At 52.0% G+C, this 1696-nt stretch overlaps 1 protein-coding gene across 1 annotated transcript; it reads right to left on the bottom strand.

The window, feature by feature from the left end:
- Nucleotides 1–619: 619 nt before the first annotated feature.
- Nucleotides 620–1054, bottom strand: LOC128780048 (ubiquitin-conjugating enzyme E2 D3-like). Its single transcript, XM_053917700.2, has one exon. It carries the CDS (start codon nucleotides 1004–1006, stop codon nucleotides 620–622), a length of 387 nt encoding a protein of 128 aa, XP_053773675.1. The 5' UTR covers nucleotides 1007–1054.
- Nucleotides 1055–1696: the final 642 nt, after the last annotated feature.

Genomic DNA, 1696 nt, shown 5'->3' with positions numbered 1-1696 from the left:
GAGCTATTGTCAACATGTGGGCATGTGCTGGAAATTGGGGTGCAATCCAGAGTGTGCAGGGAGGCATATATGTCAAAAAGGTGGGCATTGATGACTGAGGGTGGAGAATTCTTGCAACAAAACACAGTTTTCTTTTTGTGACAACTCCTCATCCACTTAATGTTTCTGCAGTTAAATGCAGGCCTGGTAGTAGAGGCTATGGGTTGCCGTTCACTTCTGCCAAAGCAAACCCCTAAACACACAGGTGCCTCAGAATGAAAAAGATACCTTATGAACTTCCTAATCTTCATCCAGTGGTCCCCGCCATTGTCAGTTCTAAAGTACTCCTGCTAAGCCCACCACACTGTTGTTCTACATTTCCTATCCCTAAGGAGGAAAGAAGGCCTTCAGTAAAATGTTTATTGGAACTGGCCTCTTTCCCGCTACCCCATTTCCCAAGCATGCCCCCTTCCCCCTCACCTCTCACACCCACGCCACCCACGGCTTCCCTCCAGCCTCCACACACTCTAATGTGTCACATGTGATATTGGAAAGGATGCCTCCCAGAAAGTAGTCAAAGAACAGCCCATTCAAAAGCCAGGTGTTTTATTGAGGTGAGGGGTTATCATTTGTCCCTCATTCACCTAGCATACTTCTTGGTCCAAGCTCGGGCCATGGTATCAAAGGCATCCCTGTCCTGTAAGTACATTCTCCCAATGGACGGAACAAAGGGGTCGTTGGGGTTGGGGTCACATAGCATGGAGGTGATGGATAGCAAGAGTTTGGATATGGTCAGTATAGGAGACCACTGGGACCTGAGAATATCTACACAGATATATCCCCTTCGGTTGATATTGGGGTGGTAGATCGGGGTTGTGAAGTAAATAAGCGGCGGCCTGAAGGGGTAATTGGGTGGAAATTGTATGTTCAGGCGGAACAGCCCACCCTCGTAAGGGCTGTCGGCGGGACCCATAATGGTCCCCTTCCATGTGAACATGCTGTCGTCCACCGGCCCCGCGAAGCACATGGGCGGGGGGTCGTTTGTGATGTCTGTCAGTTCCTTGTGCAGTCGCCTCAGAGCGGTGGATATGTCAAACGGAGCAGGGATGGTCCGGATATCCTGACAGGGACAAAGGGTCAGGGGAGACGATGGGTTAGTGGGGCGTGATTTACGAAGACCATGTTTAGAGGCACAGCCAACCCCCCAGGTCGGTGGGTAAGAGCTGGAGCCGGGCTGTGGGCTGTGTAATGGCGGCGGGTTGAAGGCGAGTTGCGGACTCACCTGGACCAGCAAGACCTGAGGGGCTCCTGCTCACCTGTGCTCCGCTCGTCCCTGGATCCTCAATCCTTGGCTCCTGTACCTCCTCCTGCTGCACCTCTGGCTCCTCCATCCATGCTTCTTCCATCACTTCCTCCTCTGCTACTGTCGGCTGCTCAGTGTCTAAAGCCCAAACTGAGCTGCCAGGACGCAAGGCCTCCCTTCTACAGTGCCAACCGCTCCTACCGGCCTGCCACTACTCTTTCTTCAGGCCTGCCCCAAACGGTCCTGCGTTTCCCTGGCAGTATGGAACATGCTCTGTGACATCACAAGGGCCAGCTGAAGACATCAGCAAGTCAGTGGTAGCAAGGTCAGGAAAGACAGAGGGCCTGAATGAGAGGGTGTCATTGTTATAACAATAATTCTATAGTCATAATGTTATAGCAACTTATTGGAGCT

The sequence above is a fragment of the Desmodus rotundus genome, unplaced genomic scaffold, assembly GCF_022682495.2.
Source record: "Desmodus rotundus isolate HL8 unplaced genomic scaffold, HLdesRot8A.1 manual_scaffold_15, whole genome shotgun sequence".
Taxonomy (NCBI): Eukaryota; Metazoa; Chordata; class Mammalia; order Chiroptera; family Phyllostomidae; genus Desmodus; species Desmodus rotundus.
This window is presented reverse-complemented; position numbering and strand designations above follow the sequence as displayed.

What these genes read in the sequence shown, in the direction of transcription:
- LOC128780048 (XM_053917700.2), bottom strand. Translation starts at nt 1,006, where the DNA reads ATGTGCTTCGCGGGGCCGGTGGACGACAGCATGTTCACATGGAAGGGG.